Genomic DNA, 24,490 nt, shown 5'->3' on the forward strand with positions numbered 1-24,490 from the left:
GCACTGCCACCAAAACCCTGCTCTCCTGTCAGGGGAGCATGCCCCTCCCCTGGTTCCTTTTGGGTGGCCTCAATTGATGACCCAAACAACTCACCCATACAGCATCAGCAGAGCTACAAGGGCAGGAAGGTGGTCTGGAGAGGTGTAGGCTTTCTTCTGAAACCCGATGAAGATGCCCACCACCAGGGAGGCACTCACAGCATAGTTCATCTTGAAGAGAGGAGAGCAGAGCCAGGATTTGACCTCTCTGGATCAGTTTCCTGTTTTGTCAGGTGAGGGCTGGCTCAGCTCCTCTGGCACATGTGGTCTGGGATTCTGACTCTACTGTCTGATTAAGTTCTTGATTAGCAAACACATGTTAAGCTGACCTTAGTTCCTCTAGTCCTCTTAATCTACCTCAGCCCCATCTCATGCACAGGGAACCTTCAGGCTATCTCTTTTGAAAGAATGAATTTTAAAATTCTGTCTCATCTCTCATGCACTCTTTCTAATTGGTCATGAAATCCTGTTAATTCTACTTTCTAAGCATTCTGAATTCAGAAAAAGTTAAAACTAGTCTTTGGCCTTGCAAAGCTCACACAGATGTCATGCTTTCATCTCCTCCCATTTGTCCCTTCTTACACACTTCAGTCCTAAAGCTTCCAGTTGGGACAGACGTGGGCAGCCATGGTGGGGTTAGGAAGTAGTCACAGTGATCCCAAGCAGAATGAGAAAGTGAGAAGGGTGAAGAGTGCGTCCCGCAGGGAGTGGGCTGGCATGAGCCCCAGTTCTTTAGGAGATTGAGCTGGTGGGGGTTGTCAGAGCAGAGCCCAATGAGGAGGAGCTCCATGCAGGGGAAGCTGCAGCAGGGAGAGGAGGGAGTCCATGTTGGGGAGGAGGTAGTGATGATAGAGGGGACTTACTACATACAGTTCTATTATTCAGGTGGGTAAATAGAAACCAATTTCTCACTCAAGGAATTACTAGAAACCAGAGTGAGCCCGGTGGTTTTGAATTGGAATGAGAGGTTTAGAGCACCTGATGTTCAGTAGACAAAAATGTATGTGTAAACCTGTGCATATCTACACCTGTTCATACACACATCCCAGGCCTCTCCACTAAGGTGTGGGACCTTAAGGACCCCAGTGGCAGTGAACATCTCTAACACCCACATCTTGGCTTCTGAGAGCATTTTCTACCAAAAGGAGCCAGGGCTCCCTGGGGAGATGGTTGATTCCCAGCTAGGGCTGGGGAGTGAGCCTGGAATGTCTTGCGTGTCAGAGGGCATGGAGATGCTCACACTGAACAGGGACACACATCAGGGAGACAGGCGGCAGCTTGAAGGGACCCCACTGGCCCAATAGGATAAATTGAGCATCACTATAAATAATAATGGTATTGGATTATAGTCTATCAACACAGAAACCATACAGGCATTAATAAATAAATGAACAAAGGGAAACCTTGCTAAAACCTTGTTAAGACACAGATCTTCCCATAGCATCAGCTCCATGCCCAGCAAGGCCAGCCTCATGCCTGCAGTACGGATTTATTCCATGGGTCTGCAGACCTCCTCAGTGTAGAACTCAAGTTCGGCAGTTGCTGAATTTCACATCCTTCCCCAGCTTGGGGGCCCTAGTTTTGTGACTTTCTAAGGAGGTATCAGGGGACAGCAGGCACACGGCTCTCGGCACAGCCCCTTTCAGCAGCCCTGGCAGTGTGAGAGTCCCACCTGCAATGTCCCCTCACAGCCGACACAGGCGCCCACACACTTTGAGCCCAGGAAGTCAAGGGAGGCGCCGTGACTTGACACTTACGATGTCCCAGAGAAAGTTGGTCAGCCAGTAGGTAGTGGGGCTGACACCGCTGACAAACTGGAGGTGCTTGGCTTTGTTCACCCTCTCCTGGATCAGATAAAGGACAAAGCTGGCTGGGATGAAAGACATGGCAAAAACCACGCAGATGGCAATCAGAGCATCCACTGAAGTGGTCAGCCTGCAGCAAGACGGGGTATAGGGAGAAAGAGGTGAAGGAAGAGGACTAGAAGCAGGAGAAGAACAAAGTCCAGCTCTGGGAAGCTCTCATCCAACCCCAGGTAACGGCCTCCAGAATCCCCTTCCCTTGCCTGATGCTTGTTTTTCCACTCAATTGTCTAAATCAAATTGGATCAAGGTCAAGTGGCTATTTGGAGAATTTCTGTTCATGTTAATATTGAATGTTAAAATAAATGTTACATGGACTATTGTTCCATGTTAACATAAAAATCTAGAAAAATTTTATTACATTTTCGAATTATTTGTTGATGGTATATAGAGATGGACTTTTATATTAATTGCATAAATTGCAATGTTCTTATTAGTGCTAATAATTTGTCTCTAGATTCTCTTAAATTTTTGTAAGTAGATAGCGATATAGTCTATGAAAGTTATTTTGTTAAAATAAAGTTATTATCGGGCCTCCCTGGTGGCGCAGGGGTTAAGTCTCAGTGCTATCAAGCAAGCTACTGCCAGCCACTGTGGCCTGAGTTCGATCCCTGGCCAGGGAGCTACCCACATGGCACAGTAGACCTCTCTGGTCTTGCCCACTGCTCCCCTCAGCAGTGTATTTCAGTAGATCTGCCTGTTCTGCTCCCCACTCTGTCTCTGATGATCCTCTCACCCTTTGCATCTCTGGCCTGCACACCATTTCTTGAATGCATAAATAAATAAATCTTCAAAAAAATAAAAAATAAAGTTATTATATTGTTAAATAATGTTTTCAAGATGTACATCACAAACTGGGAAAATGTACATAATAAATTTAAGTGAAAAGAGAACAAGACAGTTACAGAGCAGCGTGGCTCTATTTGCCTTTCCCTGGATCAAACGGGAAGGAGGCATCTGATTAAGGGTTGTGTGGAGGCTGAAATCCACCTTGAACCTTACATACACCATGACTCCTGGTGTGGGCAGCACCCGCTGGAGAAAGGACCATCCTTTACCAACAGAGGGACCACACGTGCTAGTCATGGCTCGACAAAATTACAGGTAGCACAATCCACACAGAGAGTCAGGACAGGACAAATGACTGGAAGGAAACACACATAAATGTCTAGAGGAAACACCCCATACTATGTAGGGTTCCAGTTAATAAGTTCTTAGAACTATATACTTTATTTAATGAATCTATACTATTTTATAACCACGGAGAACCCATGTTTCATATTTCAGATTCAAAAGGCTTGGCAGGAGGTACAGAAATTTGGCTGAGTCAAAATTAACCTCCTGCCTTAGGCCCCAGAAGTGTCCAGAGGGAGCCCCCAAGGCGCCAGGGCCCAAGTCCCAGCAAACACAGGCATGTTCAGTAGCACGCTGAGGTAGCCACACTGGGGCAGGAAAACAAGGACCCTGACAGCCTTCCAGAAGACGTTTGCACTGGGCCTTCCCTGGTGGCGCAGGCAGTTGAGCACAGCGCTGTGAAGCTGTCCACAGGTTCAATCCCCGCTGGTCATAAGAGTCCCGCATGGCGCGGCAGACCTTTCCTGTCTTGCCTGCCAGCTGCTCCCCTCAGCAATGTATTTCGGTCGTCTGCCTGATCTGCTCCCTGCTCTGTCTCTGGTGAGTCCTCTCACCCTCCCACGCCTCTGGCCTGTGCCCTGCTTCTTGTATAAATAAATAAATAAATCTTAAAAAAAAGAATTAAAAAAAAAGGAAGTTTGCACTGACAAAGGACTCCCCACCAGATACAGGCCTTGCACAGAGCAAACATACTACAGCATGCAGAGACTGATGTCCATACTGCCTGAACCTGTGAGCAGGAGCTGAGGCTTGAGGAAGGTGAGGAACTATTAGCATCCCCAAATCCTGACTGTCTGTGGGAAATGACTGGAATCTGAGGTAATTACTGCTGGAGTGAAGAAAGACTCACTGAACTTTCCTGGTTCCTGGCAGTCATTTTGCATAATGAAAAGGAGAATATTTGTATAAGCTCCAGGAGTAAGTTGTTATCAACAGCCAAAAGGGAAAGGAACCAAAGATAAACTTACTTTTCAAACAATGGCAGAGGAGGACTGTACAATGGTTTGGTAGACAAAGCATTTGAAAGTCTGACGCTCATCTGTGCCATTCACCCAGCAACTCACGTCAGTGAAAACCCTCTCCAAGGCCCACAGGGTGGAGTTGAGAAGGAAGCTGTGAAGCTGGGGCCGGGGGCCTTACACTGTGATCTCTGAGAGCTGCTCCTTGGTCAGGTTCAGGGGCTGGCTGATAGCGGTGATGCCATGCTCCTCCGGGTTCCTGTCCTTGTGCAGGCTGGCCCGCAAGATGGCGTTGTGGGCTACATTGAGAAAGCTGGCCAGAGCATGCCAGCCTTTGTTGTTAAACCACACCTAGGGGAAGGCGAGGCTCAGGATGTGCTACAGGTGATGAGGAGAGGTTTTAACACCCGAGTTACTGCACTAACAGTGATCTAAAAAAATGAGCTGCAGGAAAAGGAATGTGAGGAGGAGGGCTTGGCAGCTGCAAGACATTCCACACTAGATTTCAACAGGAGGGATGATATTTTTAATTAAGCTGGGGAAATAAAAATTAAATTGCCAGTTTGCGTGAATTTTTAACTCTAGGTCAGGTGGGGCAGGGCCAATACCTTAATGTTGTCTTCAGTTTCTAGATGTTGCAGGAAAACAGACATTTCTTTAGCGGCCTCTTTGGTGATGGGACCCTAGAAAATCAACATAAACAAGAAAGAGGGTTGTTTTTCCTCAGCGCTCATGCTAATTTCTGTTTCTTGGTATCTGGCAAGTTGAAAATTCTAGTGAAATCCCCAGCCCGTTTATATACCCACTCACGTTCATTAGCTGGCCAAGGTCGCTTAAAAATCCAACGAGTGCTTCCCTAGTGATGGGCATGACTGGGAGTTTTCCTCCGATGGAAATTCCTCCGTACCTGAGGAGGGGACAGAAGTCCTCAGATCAGTGATATGGCTCAGGGCCTGGTGTACCCTGCTTGCCAGCAGTTCTCCTGGGAGATGTGTACTTTAGGGGGATTGTCGGCACCAGCAAATGACGTGGCTGCACTTTACAAAGCTACTTTTTCTCTTTTTTCAAATTTTCACTTTATTTTCCCTTTTCTTTCTTTTTTTTTCTTACATTGTTGTTGTAGGGTAAAGAAAATGTCATGCTTTTCTGCCCTTCTGCCATCAGTATAGATGATGGATCCTTGTCCTGAATGCATGCCTGATGGCGGGCACCTGGAGTAGGGTGTGGGCATAGGTAGATGGGATTCAGCTAGGCTAAGACTGTGCTTTTAAGGGCGGCGTCACGGGGATGCCAGCAGAAGCTGAGAAAGAAGCCGATGAGAGAAGCAAAGAAGCAGAAGCAGAGAACGCCAGAGATCCCAGAGAGAGTGCAGATTTGCTGGGGGCTGGGAGGACTGCCAGCCTCCCGGCCCCCCAGCACCCCTGCCTGCCATATGCCTGGTGAACCCCAATAAAAGACCTGCAAAAAACCGCTGAGGACTCTGACTCCTCCTTTACTCGGTCTGCATGGGATCAGAAAACCTGCACAGTGGTCCAGTCCTACCCCTACAGTTGTTCATTTTTGTACAATATTTGATTTCTCCCCTCAGATGTAGTGTCTGTAGTTCTCCCCCCACCACGGCACCTGTGATCCATCCCCACAGTCCCTTGTGCTCTTCCCTCCCCTGTTTCGACCCTCTTCTTTCCTCCCCCGCCCCTGCCCCTGCTGTATGACTCAGATCTAAGGTCAGCTTGCAAGTTTTGCTTTTTTCCTGATGCAAATCAACTTTCAATGCTTCCTCTTTGCCTCCAGGATGAAGTCCTGATCGCTTCTGATCCCAGTCTCTGAGCTCACCTCTCCAACTGCACGCCTCCTGCACCCCTTCCCTTGAGTGGCATTTTCTCTCCCGTCCCGGCCCCAGGTGGACCTGCATGATCTCCTGCCTTCACTCTACTTCTAGCTTCTTTTTTTTAATATTTATTTATTTATTTTTACAAGCACTGGATACAGTCAGAAGTGTGGGAGGGTGAGAGAATTCACCAGAGCCAGAGTGGAGAGCAGAATAGGCAGACTGACGACGGGGAGCAGCTGGCAGCAGGAGAGGGCTACATGCCATGTGGCACCCTCGCCCAGCGGCCGGGGATCGAACCAGTGCTGCAGAGGCTGCGGGCATCTTCGCAACCCAGCGCTCAACCACTGTGCCACCGGGGAGGCCCTACTTCTAGCTTCTTAACCGGGATCTAGTCTTGGGTGTCTCTTCCTGGAATCCATTGACGGACAGGCTTCCCCAAGTTGCTCGGAACAGGCTTTCCACAGATGTTATCACTTTGAGATGCAGCTTGATTATTTTGAGTTAAGGCCAATCAAGACCCTCAGGCTCACGAGAAACATTATGATCTAGAAGAATGAAAAGTGGGAGTATTTCCCAAAATTAGGATTATTATCAGAAATAACTTTTCTAAGAATTTATCTATATAGCAGGGCAAACATCTTATTGCAGAGCATCTTGTCATCATTAAATGAATTACCTTCTCATCATGTGAGTCTTCCTCCTTTCTCCTTAAAGCTCCAGACTTCCTGTCCCATGCATTTCTTAGCTCAGTATATACTTTCTCATTTTGTCCCACTTACTCTAGAATCTATATGCATGTAGATTCTCCACATATGTGAAATTAATTCTTTTCTTCTGTTAATTTGTCTGATGTTAATTTGATTGCTGGACTAGCTTAAGAACTCAGAAGGGTGGGGGAAATTTCCTTTCCACCCCTACAGTAGATTCCACCTTGTTCTAGAAGTCTAAACAGCCTGCTGCTCTCTGACTGAAAACCCTTCAAAGGCAGGATAAAAGCCAAAATTCTTAATAGAACAAAATTAGTTTGCTGGTTTGGCAAAACAGAGGAGGAGAGCTTTATTTTTCAGAGGCTTCAAATTGTCCCCCTGATCCTTTTCTACTATGCTTCCCTCTAGGGCGAAATTCTGAAAGTGGGATTTTCTTTTTATGATTTAGAATCTACCTAGGAAGTCAAGTGAACATCAATTCTGCATTCTAGAGACCACTTTCCTGGGCAGCCCAAGGCCGGCTTACATCTAGCATATCCCTGGAGGAGACTCCAAATCTCTGGAACCACTTGAGTCTACAGGATGGCTCAGGAAGGGGCTGAGTCTAGGGAGTCAGACACCAGAGGCTTAAAATGAATGGGCCGATGAGTGGCCAGAGCTTAGGTTCCAAAGCCTTTCATGCAGCAGCCTAAACTATTATATTCTGTGCTATGGAGTATAACCTCCCTTGGGCTTTAGAACTTCCCTTGGGTAAAAATGCTGTAGAACACCACCTTCTTTTTATGTCCTTAAGATCTACTGCTGAACATCTTCTGGTCCAGGATGTCCTTAGCTACATATCCTTCAGGACATGTTTTGTGAATTTCTGAGCACATGTAGAACAGTCCATCCATGTGGCTTTAAGGTGTGACTTTAATGTGCAATTGTTTTATTTATTTATTTATTTATTTATTTATTTTTTAATTCAAAGATTTATTTATTTATTTATGCAATCACTGGGTACAGTCATCAGAGGTGTGAGAGGGTGAGAGAATTCACCAGAGCCAGAGCGGAGAGTAGAACAGGCAGAGTGACGAAGTATGCTGCTGAAGGGAACAGTGGGCGGCAGGAGAGGTCTGCACGCCATGTGGGACCCTTGCCTGGCGGCCGAGGATTGAACCAGCACTGCAGAGGCTGCGCGCCACCGGTGAGGCCCTGATGTGCAATTATTTTAAATGAATCCATTTTAGATTTAAATTCTTAAAGAAATAGCTTCTTACCTCTGTTCATTGACCCAGAATTTGCTCTTTAAGCTGAAAGTCAAAATGAAACATATAATGAATGCCACAAGTACAGTAGTAATGTTAACATTCTTTCCCAAACACTCACTGGGATGTCTCAGTCTTCAAAGGGCATTTTGCATTTCCTGATAGCCAAGCAATAAGGAACACCCTCATCCAGGGCAGAACCTGAATACACACACAGAGAAAGGACATGTTTTTCACCACTAGCTCCCTTAGTCACATACATATGCTGGAAATTCTGGGTGGCCTGGTTGTCAGGTCGTTTGTCAGATCAGTGTGTCCCAGCTGGACCTAGAAAATATGGCCATGACCATGCCAGTGTGGAGGGAACACTGCAGCTCTCTTCCACCTGCACAAGTGAGGCTCTAATAACCACCTACTGTTCTGGGAATTGTTCAATAGAGAGGGCCATATTAGGCCAAGTCTGCAAGTCAGCTGGGAGGCCCACTATGCTCCAAAGACAAAGTGAGACTTCTCTTGCTGCTTGCACTCTCTCTGAAACTCAGGAGAGGCTCATTGTGATACACTCAGAGTTCAGAACTCCCAAGAGTGGATGTAACTCAGAGCTAAGTTTGTGGACGTTCCTGCAAAAGATAAGCTGCTGGCTTATCCAGTGTGTGCCTGTGCATGTGTATGCATGTTAGCTTCTTAGTAGGACTGCTAATAAGTACGTAAGTACATGCATTTGAATGAACTTTACAATATTGCATACAATGGAGCAGGTACTAACTCTAGACTTCATAATTCAGACCCATGAAGTATCATTGTCACCAACTATCATGCACAAAATCCATAAAATTCCATATTACAAATTTGCTGCTAAGAATAAAGTTCATAAAGGGCATTGTTACTGCATTTTTTGTATAAATTCTATGCACTTTGCTTTTATTTTTGTGCTTAGATGGACTGCATTTTACTAACTGCTCTCTTGGCCATGTGTTCACCATCTGCAGTTAACTAGTTAACTGAGTCCATTTGTCTTTTGTTCATGGTCTGAAATAGAAAGCAACTAAAAGTACTGCTAAAATTAGTATGTTTTTAATGAAAATTCCAGAGCATGTGGGGTCTGGATCAGGGATCCCTAGGATCCCTTTTCTGTAGCAAGTTTTTGTTAAGGTGCTTGCTCTGATGTGGGCTGCTGAAGCCTGTTCCATCCTAGGTTGGGGCTGGTAAGAGCATCTGCAGAATGAGAGAGTAGGCACTTATAGAGGAGCTCATTGGTATTTGAAAGGGTAGTGATGATATGGATGATAATTTACAGAAGGTGATTGTATAGTAAACCCAGCTAACCAGGTTGGGTTCATTTAGACACTGTCACTTTGCCTTTATCTTATCTTGATCTAATTTTTTTTCTTTCTCCTCTTTTGCATCTCGCTTTCCACCTTTTGCTTCTGTCATTATCCTCTATTCTTTTCTCCTTTACCCCTCCTCCCTCTAAAATTTGTCTCTTTTATAACTAGTTAAAAAATAAGACTGCACTGCTGGATCAGTTCAATGTCTTCTTATTTTACTGTGACTAGTACATGGGTTAGACTTTAAGGCTGCTTGGCTTTCTATCCCAGAAGACAAGAAGAACTGCAAATTAAAAATAAATCTAAGTTTGCATCTTAAGGGAACTAAAAGAAGAAAAAGCAAAATGAAAAGTCAGTAGATGGAAGAAGATAATAGAATTAGAGAATAACAAAATAGAGCTCAAAGAGACAACCCAAAATATCAGTGAAATAGATTAGAAGGATTAGCTCGTTAAAATGACTATACTGGGACTTCCCTGGTGGTGCAAGGGGTTGGGTGCCACACTGTGAAGCAATCCGCAGTCTCTGCAGCATGAGTTCGATCCCCGGCCAGCCAGGGAGCAACTCACATGGTGCAGCAAACCTCTCCTGCCTCTCCCACTGCTCTCCTCAGCAGTGTGCATTGGTCAATCTGCCTGTTCCGCTCCTCACTCTGTCTCTGGTGAGTCTTCTCACACCCTGCATCTCTGGCCTGCACCCCAGCTCTTGTATGCATTAATAAATAAATCTTTAAAAAATAAAAAATAAAATGAATATACTACCTCAAGTAATATATTCAATGCAATGCCTATCAAAATCCCAACTGCATTCTTCACAGATATAGAACCAAGAACTATAAAATTTATTTGGAACTATGAAAGATCCGTGATAGCAAAAATATTCCCAAGAAAAAGAACACAAATGGAGATCTCATATGCTCCCAACTTTAAAATGTACCACAAAGCAATCATAATTAAAACAGTTTGGTATTGTAATAAAAATGGACACACAGTTGAATGGAAGGGAATTACGGGTCCAGAAATAAAACCACACGCATATGGACAACTAATTTATGACAAAGGAACCAAGAACTTACAATGAGGAAAGGAAAGTTTCTTCAGGGGCAAAACTGGACCAATACATGCAAAGCAATGAAACTAGTCTATTATGTAACACTATATACAAAAATTAATTAAAAAATGGATTAAAGACTTGGATGTAAGACCTTAAAAATGGGATATATAGAAGAAAATAGGCAATATGTTCCTTTATATCAACCTTAGAGATATTTTTGGGAACTGGACTCCAATGGCAAGAAAAACAATAGCATTTGTAACACACGGATGGATCTAGAGGGCACTTAGTGAAATAAGTCAGACAAATACCAACATATGTTTTCACTCATATATGGTATATAGGGAAAACAAACAGGTGGGCTAACTAAAGAAAAAATAAACTTTGGACTATAAGACAAGTTAGTCAGTTTGGGGAGGTTGGTAAATTGAATAAAAGGGGGCAACTGGTATGGTGAAGGATGGATTTGGATATTTAGCAGTGAACTTAATGAAGTATGTACCATGTGGAATGTCAGTGATGCACACCTGAAATTTATATTAGGTTATATATTATTTATATAACATAATTTATATTACATTATAATGCAATGTTATTTCAATACAAAAAAATGACTACTTGGTTTAAATGAAAGGCAAAAAAATATATCTTAAGCTGTATTTTACTTGCATATACCTTAAATGCTTTTTCTATTGCATGAAGTTTTCAAATTAGGAAAAAGAAAAAAGTTCATTGCTCTGACTTGATAAATCATGACAGGAAATTATCTTCTGTTCCTAGTTCATACTGTGTATAGGGGGCCAGGTGAAAAGTAGGAAAGGGTCTCTCCTTACCTATTTCTTATAAGAGCAGGATATGTTTTCACCAAGAAGTCGGAGATGTTCCTGTTGGTAAGGTCCCGCAGGACTTCAGTGCTGCGCTGTATTCTCTGAGACAATAAGACATTCATTTTAATTACTTTGGAATCTGAGGCACTCCAGTTTCTGAAACTGCTTGTTCTTCTCTAGAAATTATATATGGGCTTCACTGCTGGGAAAACTCTAAATTTTCAGGGAGCTCTGGGTCTTCCTAGTTCCTGCATCAAAGATATGGGAGTCATCTCTGATCCCTCTCTTTTCTCCAATTCATGGACAACATAGAATAGCTCTGCCTCCAAATAAATCTCCAACCCATTTGCATCTCTCTGGTTCCACCACTACCCCTTAGCCCAGGCCTCCATCTAAATCTCCCTTCAAATTGGTCTCCCTGATTCCACCCTTAGCTCTTCAAATCCATTCTCCACCCAGAAGCCAGACAGAATGTTAAAAATTTAAATCAGAGACCCCCACCCCCCAGTCACGTGGCTAATCACACTCCAGTAAACCCTAGGATCATATATAAATTCATTACCGAGACTGATGTGGCCCGCATGGTCTGGGCCTGCCCGGCTCTCTGAGCTCACCTGCTGCCTCTGCCCCCTCATCCCTATCTTTCCACCTATTCTCCCAGTTTCTCAAATCAACACCTTTCATTCCCATTATAACTTAGCACCTGGTTGATCCTTTGTCTAGGATGCTCTACCTGGACAACCTCACATGGCTCCTCTTTATTATTCAAGTCAGCCCAAGTTTTATTCTTCAGAGAAGTGTTTTTTATTTCTAGTCACTCTCTATCATCACATACTAGTGTATTATTTTCACATCATTTCCTTCTGAAGGTTTTCCCTATTGATCTGTTTACCTGTGTGTGTGGGTTTTTTGAGATTTGTTTACTTGTTTTTCCTGTTACATAAATTCCATGAGCAGGGGCTTTCCTGACTAGTTACCTATGTGTCACCAGCACCCAGAAAAGTGCCTGGCATACAGCTGAAACAATAAATTTGTGACCAGAATGACAGGATCCTACAATGCACAAATCACTTTCAAAATGCATCCAGGACTGGGAGTGAATCAGACTTTGAAGGATTAAAAAGTGATGACCTTGGCCACCAGGTGGCAGTATTACTTAAATTTGGGAACTCGGCGCTGAAGAGGTTTCTGGTCTATTAGGAAGCTTGGGTATCAAGGGTGCCACCCAGAGGTAGCGGAGAGAATTTTTGGTGTCCTCAAATCATCACCCACCACACAACTTTGATTTTTATTTACTTGTTCCCCTCTCCCTTTTCCCATCGTACACACTTTCTTCACCTTGTTCCTCTGTCTACACTAGGAAGAGAACTAGACACCACAGAATGCTTACTGTGTGCCATCTAAAACATTAACTGTGTCAAATGTTTTCTCTAGGCTATATCCCTTAATCCTTCTACTCTTATGAAAGTTATTACTTTAATTATAGGCAGCTATAAACAAATTTTCCCTCTCTTTTATCTCTTCTTCCATTATGTTGCCTGGGAAGTATATTGTGCCATCTTGACCAATGAGGTTCATTTGAGCCTGTTTAAATTGGAGGACAACAAAGCAGATCATCATGGACCACTGACATAAACTTATACATGAGAGAGAAAAATTTGTGTCCTATTTTGCTCACTATTAGCAAAACTGTTAGTCATCACTAACATCAAAACTGTTGCTCACTGTGTGTCATCACTTGAGTTGAATCTAATTCTAAATAGTATAGGTTTCTAACCACATGATTTCACTGAATGGCCATATGATGCCTCAAGGTCAGTATAGTTTTCCCCAGCTTATAAGTGAGGGAATAAAGACTCAGAGGCCAAGGAACATACCATGGCTTCCCCTCAACCCCCATACCACACTGTTTCTCTGGGAACCATTCATTCATTGGCAGATCTTTCTAGAGGCCCATATCAGGCCTAGGTCTGTGCAAGTCAGCTGGGAGGCCCTTTGTCATCCTAAGACAAAATGAGACTTCTCTTGCTGCTTTCACTGTCTCTGAAACCAGGAGAGGCTCAGTGTGATACATTCTGAGTTCAGAACTCCCAAGAGCGGATGTGACTCAGAGCTAAGTTTGTTGACGTTCCTGCAAAAGATAAGTTGCTGGCATATCCAGTGTGTGCCTGTGTGTGCTTGCGCACGTGTGTGCATGTTAGCTTCTTTGTAAGCCTGCTAATAAATACGTAAGTACATATGCATTTGAATGGACATTGCAACATTGCTTATAATGGAGAAAACTTGAAGACTGACATATCCAACAATGAGAGATTAGTTAAGTAAATTAAAGTAAATCCAAAGAGAGGGTCAGTAAGCAGGCAGGCATGAAAAATGTTGATGTAGATGCGTATTTATTGACATGGACAAAGTCTTATGAAATGCTATGAAGTGAAAATAGCAGGCTTCAAGACAATGTTTTGAATACAATCCTGTTCGCATAGATAAAAACCCAAATGTTGTTGGTGGTTACCTCCAAGTGATAGGATAATTTTTTCTTCTGAATTGTGGATTTTAAATTTTTCAGTGATGAGCATGAATGATGTATCTAATTTTTCCACGTTTAATAATATTTTCTTACTAGATTAAATAGGGAGTGTTAGTTGACAAGGAAATTTTGGTCAATGACCTCCTCTGCGTGGCAACCACTAGGCCCCTGGGAGGCTCCTCTGAGAGGACAGGGGTCAGCATTTAGTCCCTCTTTGAAGTGTCAGATTCAAATGTTAGCTGGCTAGAAACTTATGAGACCCAACTAATTTCCCCCAGTACACACTGGTTTCCGCTGGAGGGCTGAGTACCTCAGGGGGTGGGGGTCCTCCTGCCCCCTCAGGGCACTCAGGGAGCATGGTGAGTCTCTCTCTGGTGCTGCACCGGCAGGAAGGTGATGGGTTGTCTGATGTCCACTTTTGCTTCTGGAACAGGTGGGTGATGTGGGGGGACACAGAGGGTATTTTCCAGGGGGTTGAGTTGCCACAGGGGTACTCCCTCATGGAAGACAAGAAAATATTTCACCATCACTCCCAAAGTTAATAAAACCTATGGAGATGAGAACTAGTGCTCAGTGCTTTACTTTTTAGCTTTTCCTTCCTCATAAGACCCTTGCATTTTCCTCTTCTACTCCCAGCATTTTAGTTTCTACTCAAAAAATCAATTCTAGGATTCTACTGGTTGACTAAGTGGGGCTGGGGAAAAATTATCTAGTTTGTGGATGGTTTTATCTCCCTTTTTCCTTCTGGTGGCTCTAGATGTTGAGAGAAGATATGAAAGAGGAATTTGAAATTAGCCCATTTGGGCCCTAATCAGTAGCTCTGAAAAAGACTGAATCAGAGAAGAAGTTAAAATTATATTGAACTTTTGGGATTCTTAGTGGATTTCAAAGGGCCTTTATAGCTCCTTTCTTTATACTTACAGCAATAATTGAGTTGGCCATTGGAATATTGTGACTTGTAATGAGAAATACATATTTGGACTTTAGCCACTTGTGACACAGAGTTCCTAAGACCCTTGGAATTTCCTATGATGAGAGTCACAAAGGGGTCTTTTGTTATGTTAATGTGGTGACTTTTGGTAAACACCTAAGGATGGGGACTGGTTGACAGTGGGATGAAGTATGTGACTAAAGGTTGGGACTTTCACTCCCACTTCTGTGGAGGGGAGAGGTTTGAAGAATGAATCCATCGCAATGGCTAATGATTTCAGTTAGGATTAATTTAGAATAAGTAATTGGCTAACTTAGTTAAGTTAGAACAATCATGCCTATGTAATGAAGACTCCATAAAAACCCAAGAGAACAGGGCTGGGAGATTTTCCTGGTTAATGTGGAGACCATGGTGCTCTCAGAGAGGTAAGGAAGACCATACTCTTCCCATATCTTGCAACTCTCCAATATGGCTGTTCCTAACTTATATTCTTTTATAATAAACTAGTGACATAGCAAGGAAAATGTCTGAATTTTAGGAGCAGCTCTAACAAATAATTGAACCCAAGGACTGAGTTTTAGGAATCTCCATCTATCATCTATCCAGTTGGCCAGAAGCATAAACAAGTGACAACCTGAAGGTGGGGATGGGGAGTGGAAGTGTTTTGAAGGACTGAGACCTTTTCTCCAGGTAGAAAATGTCAGAATTGATTGAATTGGAATAGCCAACTGGCAGCCTAGAATTCCCTGGTGGTGTGGGAAAAAAATCCCTTCCCCACCACCACTTATCATAACTAGGTGCAGAATTAAAGCCGTGCTTGCATCAATGCCATTCTAGGTCCAATTATATAACAGCACGTGCACATCTCTCTCCTTTCTCTGTTCAAACTCTTTTCCAATAAGTTGTGGGAAGCAGGTATCAAGTCACTATGAAACTTTCAATACTGAGAATTATGGAAAATATAGAGTGCCCAGTGATGCAGAGGCTGCCCAAGAGGCAGTGAACATGCTTGCACACCAGCGTTGGAGAGGCTGAGTGAATGCTGGTAGAAGATAGGGAGTATCTGTATGATGCAGGATGGGACTGAGATGGGGCACCTCCCAACCCTGCTATCCCGGGACCCCACCACCATGTCTCCAGGGCAGCTGCTGAGGTGGGCGCACGGTGTGCAGGGACTTACGGAAGCCAATCTTCCTTCATGCAGCGGTTGCTGAAGCCTGGCTTATTGAGGAGGACATCTGCAAGTGCTGTCAGCTGCCCACTGCCCGGATGGTCCATGCTAGACAGAGTGAGAGGGGCTTACTGGATGGACATGGGGCTGGGGCAGAGGGACAAAAGCAACCTACGCACAACTCAAGAAGCATTTACTGATTGGCTGCTATATGCCAGGCACATACACGAGGCACCTCTTGTAGATAGGTTGGCTCTAGGTCCCCTGCAAGGGGGCAGGCTCTCCAGCCACACCAGTGATCTCCAGGCACATCACATCTGCACCTCAAAAAGGTGCTTTCTCACTCACTCAAGTTACTTTCTCTTTCCTCATTCCTGATAATCTCTGTTGTCCACATGATGTCACCTTTCTGGGCAGCTGCAGCTATACTAACTTCCTCTCTGAGGCAGCCCGACGACCCCTACCATGCTGGTGTCTGTCCTGGGTAGTGGAAAGGGCAGGCTCCACCCAGCAGCATGCAACCCAGGAACCCCACAAGCCACGGCAGTGAATGAGGAGCTCTGGGGAGATGTCTCCGCACCTGAAGAAGGTATACTGCTGCCCATACATCCAGGGGTGGAGGGTCAGCGCAGGATATTCACCAAAAGGATTGGATGATGATGGAAAGGGTCAGAGCCAAACACACAAAAGTGGCTGGGAGCATAATCTGTAGAAAAATAAACATGGGCTATGGTATACAGTCTGTTAACACCCCACCCACGCACCCACCCCCACACACATAACATACACAAATTCTTTTAAACGTTTCTCCTACAGTCTCATAAACATGCCCTGGTGGAGAAGATCAGGCTTCTGGGGAACATTCTAGGCAGCATGCACAAAGGCAAGATGTGCCAGAAAAAATAGTGAAGAATGGCTGAATTAGGCCAACAGTGAACAATGTTGAACACTGAAGTAGGACAAAGTTCAGTCAGAGGTGAACCAGAGTTTCATCAACTGAATAAAAAAACATAAAAAGGAAAAAGAGGACAGCACCTTCCTGTGTAGGCTCACCTCAAAAATGAATGAAAACATGACTTTTACCTTCCCCGTAAAAATACAGACAGTATTAACACGGTCACTATTATTCCATTTTCTCTGGTGAGGCTGAACTTACAAAGAAGCTTTGTGTTACCAAGAGTCAAAATAAAGATTGGCAAGGAGGAAACGGAACAGGCAGGACCTCGAGAGGGAGCTCGTGACCGTGTTTGAACCTACCAGTGGGACAAAACAGGGGGAGGTGGGTCCAGCAGGAGTGGGCATGCCAACCCCGGCGGGGGAGCAAGTTTGCACAGACTAAGAGCCTGGCCCGGGCACTGCCCACCTGAGCCAGGAAGTCCTTGTGGCTGCGGATGGAGTGATGGAGGCGCTTGACCAGCAGCGCTTGCATGTGCTGGAGGACCAGCCGGGCCCCTGTGTTGCGTCGGAGCCACTCCTGTGGATCTGGGGAGGGCCGGCCCTCAGGGGCAGGAGCTGGCTCCACGGACCGGTTGTTGGAGCTCTGGGTTGTCTGTTTGGACTTCTCCAAGGAACCCAAACCATGATGTTGGAAGCTGACGTTTTCTTTTTTCTGCTCAGTGTGGCCTGGTTTGGGGATTGAATTCATAATTTAGAAATACACAAGGTCTCAATCTCTTATGCCATGGCTTTCTTATAGCATTGGTTTTTCCTTCATTTAAACCAGCAGCAAAATATCAGGGCAGGTAGGGTAATATACTTAAAAAAATTATATTTTTCAGTATAGATGCTCTATAGACAAAAATCACTTGAAGTTACTTAAAAAGTGTCCATAATGTTGATAGTTTAAGGGAATAGTATAGATCTAAATGCATTGACAGAGGACTAAATTGTACAAGTTAAAAAAAAATGAAGTTGCAGAATATGTATAGTAAAATCATATTTATATTTGAGTGCATAGATCATATAAAAAGAAAAATGATATTTTATATATACATGTAACCACAAAGCTCTGAGAAAACACCCCTTTCCTCCCAATGTCAATTGAGAATATCACCATGGGGCAGAGCTGGAACAGGGATGGGGTTGAAGTAGAATGTGATTTTAGCCTTTTTTCTGAAATTTTAAACATCAAAATATATTCATGCATAACCTATGAACTCAAAAAAATTAGAAGTCAAAGTTGACTTGGTTCTTTCTAAATTCTTACAGCTACTGACAAGTGGGGAAAGATTACAATCCAGGTGTTAAGAAACTAGGTTTGAATCCTGTTTCTTACAAGATGCATCAACTTGGTTAAGGGATTCAACTTGTTAAAATCTGAGGCTTCTAATCTGTAAAATGAAAATAAGAACAATTCACAGAATTGTTATGAGCTGACTCATGTGAATTTGCACTATAAACCACTGCAAATCAGCAGTTAAAAATCTAGTTTACTTCACTGACTAGTTGCTCATTTGCGAAACATCTATGGTGGGATGTAAAGGGAGCACTTAGGGGATAGCTGGCTAGTCCTAGCTGCTTTCCTAACCCTTAACCTGGAGTCAATTCAAAATAAGTGCATTTGACCATCTGAAAAGTGGCCTTCATTTGAATGTGGAATCAGTGGGGTCAGATTTAAAAGTTCAGGCCTCAGAAGCTGGTGTGACTTTAGACAAGTCACCTGACCATGTAACTCAGTTTCCCCTAGACAGGACTGATCCTGCCCTACTTGCTTCATAAGATTATAGTGACTATCAAATAAGACAATGGATGTAAATCCTTTGCAAAGTATAAAGGACAAGTTTGAGGTAAGAGATATTTTGTGAACGTGGAGATTAGTTGTTAAGTCTTAGTTGGCTATCACACACTGTGTTATGGTTTGGCATGTATGAATTGATGTAATTTTCTCAACAACCCTAAAATGTGGATATTATTATTCTCCCCATCTTGCAGATGAGGAAATGAGGTTAACCAAGGCTAACTATTTATCCAAAGTGACTCATTTAGCAAGTTATAGAGCATAGATTTGCTGTGTAGTTGGCCTCATTCTAGAGGCTCTTTTTTTTGTTAAAGATTTATTTTATGTATTTATGCATACAGAGCAGGGGTGTAGGGTAGAGGTATGGGGGTGAGGATTCACCAAAGACAGAGTGGGGAGCAAAACAGGCAGGTCTACTGAAATACACTGTTGAGGGGAGCAGCAGGTGAGACAGATGAGGTCTGCTGTGCCATGTGGCTCCCTGGCTAAAGATCGAACTCGTGCTGCAGATAGCTTCGTAGTGCTGGGACTTAACCCCTTGCACTACCAGGGAGGTCCCCTAGAGGTTCATTCTTAATCTCTACCCTTCACTGTCTCTTTGGAACATCCTATTTTATGCCAAAACTAATGTGTGTTTTATTCTCCTGAGAGGACCTAATTATTAAGAAGGAGTATTTTGTGAAGATAAAGGACACTAACTCTTGAATCCAGCATAGCTTCTGATATAAATTTGCATCTTTTCATTTTGGTATTTGGGTAAATCTTTGCCTTTGGGTAAATGGAGAATTCAATTTCTGAATCTGTCAAACTAGACAGAAAACATGGACCCTGTGGTGAGCTGCTCCCACCCCCTTGTGAGGACTGCCCCCAGCTCCCCACTCTGCCAGGATGGCCACCTCTTCTAGGTCATGGGCATGCTTAAGTTGGTATGTTTGGCCATCAGTATTTCTAAGCTTGTCTGATAACTAAACTTCTGGGATCACTTATAGAGAGTAAGATATTATCTTACAAGTTGGCAACAGAAAACCACAGGCACAAAATTCTTGAGGGACAGAAAAACATCTGATATACCACACTGAGTAGAGGAGGTAACCAGTGGCAGGAACCCAAGGCAGCAAAGGGGAATTGTCCTACAGCTTTGCCCAAGACCAAGAGAGAGGAAAGCAGCATGGAAAAAGGAACTAGGGAGAGGATTTTAACAGTGGGTATTTTAATCAGTGAAAAGATTTTACCTAATAAGGTGATGCTTATTGTTTTATCTGAAGTAGCTTGTGTTATGGTCAATTCCCCACCTCCCACCCTGCACTACAAAGCCTACTGTACTCATGAATGATTTCTCTGACCTTGAGATTTGGTAGGACTCATGGATGGGGCCAGATGGTGCCTGTGCTGACTCGTATAGAAGTGAGACTCCAAGAGAGAATCCATAGAATTATAATCCCCAATGATTTCAGTACCATAGGGTAGATGAGAATTCAGAACTATTTTATCTTAATCTCAAAGGGACCAGCGCTTCCTAGCTGGCATCTGGGTTGTATTTGCTGTCACCTTATCTCTAAGGACTCTGCCTATTGTCACCCACGCAGACAGGAGTGGAATCAGAGATTGGTGGAGATTAGAGGAGGACATGTGGATGGTGATGTGGCAGGAACAAGAGCCTGGGAGGTGGGATGAGAAGCTGAGGGACAGAGAAGCTACCAGCCTGACCTCCTCAAGAACCCCCATTCAACCAGAGTATTCCTGCCCAGCCTCATTCCTTTTGCCATTCTGTTGTTCTTCAAAGGAACAAAGAATGCAAAATGCCTGTTATTTGGGGGTCAGATAAATACTATGGAGAAGTATTTGCTTGCTTTGTGTTTCATGAGTTTTTCCTTAGGCTTTTAAGATAGAGCTTGGGGGAACAGCTACACAGCTGAGGAAACAGCTACACAGCAAATACCAGCAAATAGAGGTCCCAAATCAGAATCCTCTGTGACCTTCAGAAAAATCTGTTAAGAAAGAAAAAAGAGAGGATTTGGTAGGCATTCCCACTCTCAGAAAAATTAAACTAAGCTCAATTTTGTGGGTATTGTTCATAATGGGAAGAAAATACATTATGATTCTTTATCAAAAAACACAATCTTCTATAACTATAAATGTGTGCACGTAGTGACCACAACTACATAGAACATGTGTGCATATGGCCATAGGCAGGAGGAAATAGCCAGAAATGAAGATAGTTGCTGTGTCTGGGTAGAGAATTAAGGATTTCTGCTCTTATAAAATTTCCTCCAGTGTTAGATTTTTGCAAAGAACCACCTCTTTGGGCAACTGGCAGAAACCAGCGAGAAACACTGCCTTACCTCTTCCAAGGGAGTGTCAGAAATTCCAAAACTGCTGAGCCCGAGGTCAGTCAGTGTCTCTTCCAGCTCTCTGAAAAGGCTAGCATATGCTCTCTGCTTGAAATTCTTATTTGGAAGAAGGAAGATAAGTTCTTGACCAATGCATTCCACCAGTTTTGCCTCTGGAACATGATGGCGAACTATATCCATCAGCTCATTCACATCCCTTAGGACAAAAAATAAACAAACACCAATGTCAACTCTATTTTCTAGGATCTGGAAGATTGTGAGTTTGCCTGGGCTCCTTATTTTCTTTCACTTTACGTTTGAGGAAGGGACCTTTTGTCCCTCAGTAGTGACTCTTTCTGTGGCTAAGACTCCATCATGGCTATTTTATCCTAGTTGGCCCTGGGATGGGCACTGAATGGGAGATGTGATGGAAACAAAAGCATTCCTCACTAACCAGCTGGGCAACCGGGGAGGTTATGTGATGCCCTGTGCCAGCTTTCTCCTCTGTTCTATCAAATATCCTCTCCTATTCAAGTTATGCAACATTGAGCAGGTCACACCCTAATTTCTTTATCTGTGAAAGTGGGAAATAATGGCACCCACTCTGTCATTTAGTTGAGAGAACTGGATGAGTAAAAGTACATAAAACATTTAGACAAATGTTCCTGGTATACTGATGAGTGATAGCTCCCATTGTTATCGTGAACATCACCTCAAGTGAAAAAGTGCTTGTCATCTTTATTACTCATTCTTATTCACCATAGCCTATGAATTAATTCGAATTTGTTTTCATTTTCCTGGTCTGGTCCAAGATGTAGTGGATTTGCTCAAGTTGCATACCTGGAACTGATGACTAAGTGGGGTGAGAACACCTCCTCCTAAATCACACACCCATATCTGCTCTGACTTTATGGAGCATGACACCATTTCTGTTGGGATTGCACCTTCCTCCTCAAACAAAGCAAAACTTCAGGAAAGGCTAAAGGGGGTTGAGAAGCTGTGGAGGTGGACCCAGGGATGGAGCGCATGTGCATAGTATGGGTGTGGGGAAGTGTCCAGTTAACACTCTAATTTAAAAAAGTTGAAAACATGCATTTGAAGACACAGTTCCCTAGCATGTCATCTTGAAAGGTGGTCAGAGGTGAAAGCATTCCTGGGACTCAGAACCCATTTCTTCAATCAGTTCTTTTCTTTCTTTGTTTTTAAAAATGATCCATAAAGAGGTCCAGCAAGATGGTGGCAGAGTGAAGACACCGGGCTTACTTTCTCCACATATTCACAAACAAATTATAACAAAACAAAGACAACAACTCTGGAAAGATAAACAGTTGACTATTACTATATATATCAGGAGCAATGACACAGTGAAAAGGGGTAGGAAAAACTGTAATTAAACTTTGTTTAGAGCAATATGGGCCATAGAACTCATGAAAAGGAGGGGTAGCTGCTATATGGAGTCGCTCTGCTCTTGCTAGCTCAAGGGCATACCCATATACTGAGGACTTTAAAAACCAGGTATTGCACTGGAGAAGGGGTTGCACAGTCAGTGTACAGAAGAGAGAGTGAACTACTGGAAAACTACAGGAATCAGTGTACAGAGTGGTGATTACTGGGATGAACCTGATACTCATAAATTAAAACAGTGGGAGCTTGAACTGGGAGGGGGAGGCAGATTAGACTAACCTTTGCGTTATTTTAGAGGAGGTTATTATTTGTAGCCTGAGGCTATGATAGGTGAAACACCTGCATTGCCCCCAACAAGGATGAAAACAACCGAACTCTCTCACTGAGCAGAGTTTGGAGCACCTGGGTCTGAGCAACACACACAAGAGCCCCAGGGTAATATTCCATACTCAAAATGCAAAGAGAACAACACCTGGCTTGTAGCCTTGTCTCAAATATAGTCCCCACCCAGCACTACATCTATTGCTCAACCAAAAACTAGAGGTTGAGCCTGGGACAAGACCATACAAGACATTTTGACCGAAGAATTGACTTACTAGAAGGGATCACTATGGATCCGCAACACACAATTTGGGTACCTGCAGCATTGTAGGAAGTTTGAACCCTTGAGGCACACTAAATGCGACCTTTCAGTTACCTACTATCCTGGTTCCCTCCTACCTATTGCCCCCTACCTGCACCAGTTCCCCAACCATGTGCAAAGGCATTGGCCTATGAAATAATAGACACCTAAGAATTCTGGGTAAAAATCCTAGGGTTCTACCCAACTTCCTGTAGGAAGGATATAAAGTCAATTATTTAAGAAAATTCTCTGTTTGAACCCATAATTCTAAAAATGAAGAGATAGAAGAACATATCACAAATGTTGGAACAAAAAATCATTGAGAAAATCTCAATCCAGGAGAACTGTGGCATATGCCTGAGGAGGATTTGAAGATAACACTTATAACCATCTTGCCAAATTAAGAAAAACAGTATATGCTCAAAACCAAGACCACAATAACATTGAGAAAATATGGGACTGTTCCGACTAGAAATAATGGACCTAAAAATCCTACAATTGAATTTAAAATATAAAAGAGTGCCTCAGCAGTAGACAAATACAATAGAGAAAATCAGCAACCTGAAAAGCACAATGCTGAGTAGACACAAATAGAACAAAGAGAAAAAAAGAATAATAACAAAAGGAAACAGCATAAGAGTTATTCAGGATAACTTAAAGAGAAATAATATCTGCATCATGGGGGTTCCAGAAGGGGTAGAGAAAGTGAAAGACATAGACAATTAAAAGTATTGAGAAAAGAAGAGTAACCCATAGGGAACACATATTTGACCTATATGTTCACAGAATTTTCATTAGAAATTTTACATGCAAGAATGGAATGGCAGCAGATACTTAAAATACTTAGAAAAAAAAAAAGGATTTCTAGCCTAGAATGTTTTAGCCTGAAAAATTATCATTTAAGACAGAAGGGAGGATAAGGAATTTTGCTGAAAAGCAAAAATTAAACACCAAGCTGGATATGAAAAAAGTACTAAAGGGACTACTATAAAGCAACAAAAAACATATACATAAAGCAACAAAAAATCATATACAGAGGTAATAGATACTAAATTATACAACGTGAAAGAGGAAGAGCCCATCAGAATGAGTATAAGACTGGACTAACAGGCCACAAAAATAGTTCGTCACACACTAACTTCAGCAGAACCTTCAAACAAAGATGAATAGAAATAACACATAATGACAATGGAAATGGAACCCAAACAAAACAAAAAAGGAAGATGTCAAATATAAAAAGACAAAGACAAGCAAAAAAAATTTAAAAATTAATGGGCAATAGTCTCTTAACCTTAAATATAAATATCATTAGTTGACCAATTAAAAGGTATTGAGGAACTGAATGGATTTCAAAACAAAGTCTATGAAACCATTAACTCAAAAAATTATATGCCCTGTGATATTTATTGCAGCATTATTTACAATAGTAAGAACAAAGAAACAATCTAAAGTGCCCACTGATACAGGATTGGATCAGAAAATGAGGCATAGCCACACAATGTAATATTATTCAACCATAGGAAAGATGAATTCTCACCATCTATAACAAAATGGAAGAAATATGAGGGGATTATGTGTTGCAAAGCAGGTCAGAATGATAAAAATATTGGACATTTACAGAGCAGATGATTTTAAAAAGTAAAACACAAAAAACTAAAGGACACTATTAAATGAAGTGAGGATTCTGAGGGAGAAAGGGTCAAAGGGGTACAAAGGAGAATAATATTAAAAACAATATAATAAAAATGACCCATCGGGGTGAGAGCTCTACACCTGAGAAG

The 24,490-nt window shown here is 42.8% G+C and overlaps 1 protein-coding gene across 1 annotated transcript in view; it reads right to left on the minus strand.

The window, feature by feature from the left end:
• Nucleotides 1-24,490, minus strand: part of ABCA4 (ATP binding cassette subfamily A member 4) — a gene marked incomplete at both ends in the record, with an annotated part of 126,944 nt that overhangs the window by 17,756 nt on the left and 84,698 nt on the right. Inside the window, 14 exon segments of the mRNA XM_084242432.1 lie at nt 95-210; nt 1,797-1,974; nt 4,176-4,345; nt 4,603-4,677; nt 4,805-4,901; nt 7,792-7,824; nt 10,994-11,088; nt 13,825-14,011; nt 15,626-15,724; nt 16,197-16,264; nt 16,266-16,322; nt 16,980-17,239; nt 20,293-20,341; nt 20,696-20,900. Of these exon segments, the coding sequence (XP_084098558.1) occupies nt 95-210; nt 1,797-1,974; nt 4,176-4,345; nt 4,603-4,677; nt 4,805-4,901; nt 7,792-7,824; nt 10,994-11,088; nt 13,825-14,011; nt 15,626-15,724; nt 16,197-16,264; nt 16,266-16,322; nt 16,980-17,239; nt 20,293-20,341; nt 20,696-20,900 (1,689 nt within the window).

The sequence above is a fragment of the Talpa europaea genome (genome assembly GCF_964194135.1).
Source record: "Talpa europaea genome assembly, chromosome: 9".
NCBI classification, from domain to species: domain Eukaryota; kingdom Metazoa; phylum Chordata; class Mammalia; order Eulipotyphla; family Talpidae; genus Talpa; species Talpa europaea.